The sequence below is a fragment of the Citrus sinensis genome, chromosome 3, assembly GCF_022201045.2.
Source record: "Citrus sinensis cultivar Valencia sweet orange chromosome 3, DVS_A1.0, whole genome shotgun sequence".
Classification (NCBI taxonomy): domain Eukaryota; kingdom Viridiplantae; phylum Streptophyta; class Magnoliopsida; order Sapindales; family Rutaceae; genus Citrus; species Citrus sinensis.
In genome coordinates, this window is record NC_068558.1 from 39,949,868 (window position 1) to 39,953,065 (window position 3,198).

The following is a 3,198-nucleotide window of genomic DNA, read 5'->3' on the forward strand; positions in this document are numbered from 1 at the left end:
AACCAACAATGAAGACAAAAGCTCAAGAAGGGAAGCGGTGAAGCAAATCCGACAAACGCAAGCAAGAGTTAAGCAAAGCTTCATTACAAACTCGCTGTTTCGCATGACACGTGTCAAGCTTCATCACAAGCTGGCTGTTTCGCATGACAAGTCTATTTTTCTTCTGGATTTAATCTATCATTGTCGACGACGACGATTTGATAAACTCACAAGTGATAAGGACTCTACAAGAGTACAAAACAGAGACTCGTAATATTACTGAATATAGCATTTCTGTTTCCTTATTAATGGAGAAAGGCAGTTATGTTTTTGCAGCGCTCAAGGGCATTGAAGATATTATGGCTTTACTTATCATCGTTAGCTTCCTTCTGTGTGTCCCATTCTTCCTCTTCTTCATTGTTTTGCAAAGGCACAAATCCTCGAAAAATAATACTAAATTACCACCAGGCCCCCGGGGCCTTCCCTTCATCGGTAACTTACATCAGTTTGATGTCTCAAAGCCACATGTGTCATTTTGGGAACTATCGAAAAAATATGGCCCCCTCATGTCCTTGCGTCTTGGTTTTGTGCCGTCCTTAGTAGTTTCCTCAGCAAAAATGGCTAAAGAGATATTGAAAACCCATGACCTTCAATTTTGTAGCAGGCCAGCCTTGGTAGGGCAACAAAAGTTATCTTACAATGGTCTTGATTTGGCTTTTTCACCCTATGATGAATATTGGAGAGAGATTAGAAAAATTTGTGTCATTCATCTCTTAAACTCTAATAAGGTACAAAATTTTCGACCCATTAGAGAAGATGAAGTTTCAAGAATGATTGAAAAGATTTCAAAATCAGTTGCTGCTTCTAAGCTCGTAAACTTAATTGAGGTAATGATGTCTCTTACTAGCACTATTATTTGTAGAATTGCTTTTGGCAAGAGGTACGATGAAGATGAAGCAACAAGTGCAAGAAGTAGATTCCAAGCCTTGCTTAATGAAACTCAAGCCTTGTTTGTAAGCTTTTTTGTTACAGATTATTTTCCTTTCATGGGCTGGATTGATAAGTTCACAGGAAAGATGCAACGTCTGCAAAATAACTTCCAAGAACTTGATAGATTCTACCAGGAACTCATCGACGAGCATTTGGATCCAAACAGAACAAAATCAAAATTGCCGCAACAGGAGGATATAATTGATGTTTTACTTCAAATACGAAAAGATCGTGGATTTAAAGTTGACCTGACTTTGGATAACATCAAAGCAGTGCTCATGGTGGATAATTTTATAAATAGTTATATGTAGACTCGTGCTTAGGCGCAGACTCAAAATTTTGTGCCGATGCCCAATTTTACAGTGTTGTAAAACGTTTTATAATGCTGTAAAGCGCTCTTTGACGTCTCCGCCTGAGCATGATTAATTTAATATAATTTTATTCGCTTTAACTAATTTAATATGTATATTGTTTGCTTTGCAGAACGTATTCGTTGCTGGAACAGACACAAGTGCAGCAACTGTGGTTTGGGCCATGACCTACCTAACGAAGAATCCTAGAGCAATGAAAAAAGTTCAACTGGAAATTAGATCGTTGATTGGGGGCAACAAAGGCTTTGTAAATGAAGATGATGTTCAAGAACTACATTATCTTAAAGCCGTAGTGAAGGAGACAATGAGATTGCAACCTACAGTGCCGTTACTACTTCCAAGAGAAGCAATTCAAAAGTGCATAGTAGAAGGGTATGAAATACCAGCTAAAACACGTGTTTTTGTAAATGCATGGGCGATAGGGAGAGATCCTGAAGCTTGGCAGAATCCTGAGGAATTTTATCCGGAGAGATTTGTTGATAGTTGTATTGACTTTAAAGGGCAAAACTTTGAGTTAATACCGTTTGGTGCTGGCAGAAGAATTTGTCCTGGGTTGAATATGGGAATTGTAACTGTGGAGCTTGCACTTGCTAATCTTCTTTACAAATTTGATTGGGAAATGCCGCCTGGATTGAAGAGCCATGACTTTGATGTTCTGCCCGGACTTGCCATGCATAAGAAGAACGTTCTTTCTCTTCGGGCTCAGTATCATGTTGAGTAGGTAAATTAAGGCACCTCCATCAATAAGAAGGTAAATTAAGGCACCTCCATTAATAAGGGTTTGATCTAGCTAAAGGAAATATATTTTATGCGTCCTTAATTGTGCTTCTCAGTGTTTTCTTTCTTTCTTCTTATGTATAATGGATGTTTACACGAATGGTTTTTAATAAGTAATTTTCTTTTAGTTCAAAATTTTGGGAGGTAAGGGCTATAAGATAATAGGGACTCTGCCCACTCTCTTATACCTTAAAAAAAATGATATGAATGTGAGTATCAATTTATCACATTTATTTTGTCTTACATTTTTCTCTCTCCAATTTCAAAATATAAATGTATACATAAATACACGAAACGACCAATCAATATTATTTACTTGATATAACTAATAAGTAAACTCATGGCTTTTTCTATCACCTCTTTTTTTGCTAGGAGTATCAGTAAAATCAGCTCTGTAATGCTCTACATCTTTACCGTGAAAGCTGCATTTTTATGGAATCAGCTTACAGTTATGTACTAACCAAAAAAAAAAAAAAAAAGAATATTACATCAATTCTTCATTGAGAGATTTTCTTCCTCCACAAAGTATACAAGTAAAAAAAACTACACATCATTGTGATTTCATAACAGCATCATCCATCACTTTCCTATGAGCTTTTTATGAGGCCGGAGGCTAAAGCACAATCGGTTGAGCTGTTATTGCATTTCCCACAGCAAGACTGTGGCAAATCAGTTGACTTTTGACGTTAAATGGTGGTTTCGGCTTGCAGTCACTTGTGTTTGTTCAATTTCAATAAAGGAAATTTCATTTTTGTTAAAATCCATGAATATTAATTACTACCTTGTTCGCTGTTCAGTAAAACTAAAACAACACCAAAACTTAAATATTTTCGCTATATCACAAACAGCTTTTCTTTCTTTCTTTTTTCTTTCCCCCTATACATCCCTAGTAAGGTTGACAGAAAAAACTAAATTTCAATCGGAATTGGGATCCCCTCCCGAATGATAGGGGATTTGACACTAATTTTTAAAATCGATTCGATACTAAATTTAACAAACACTTGCTTTAAACTAACTTATTCTTCTACCACATAATTTACTTAACTTTCATTACATGAAAAATAGTCTTTTTTTAACCTAA

General features: G+C 36.1%; 1 protein-coding gene across 3 annotated transcripts; it reads left to right on the forward strand.

Annotated features, from left to right (window-relative positions):
- Positions 1-266: 266 nt before the first annotated feature.
- Positions 267-2,217, forward strand: LOC102627560 (6,7,8-trihydroxycoumarin synthase-like). 3 transcript variants are annotated; one of them, XM_052436387.1, is made up of 2 exons: positions 267-992; positions 1,453-2,217. In XM_052436387.1, exons 1-2 carry the CDS (start codon positions 288-290, stop codon positions 2,059-2,061), a joined length of 1,314 nt encoding a protein of 437 aa, XP_052292347.1. In that variant the 5' UTR covers positions 267-287; the 3' UTR covers positions 2,062-2,217. The 3 variants fall into 3 exon arrangements, with proteins under 3 accessions (XP_052292347.1, XP_024955123.2, XP_052292348.1); XM_025099355.2 differs by having other exon boundaries at positions 268-1,250; XM_052436388.1 differs by having other exon boundaries at positions 269-866.
- Positions 2,218-3,198: the final 981 nt, after the last annotated feature.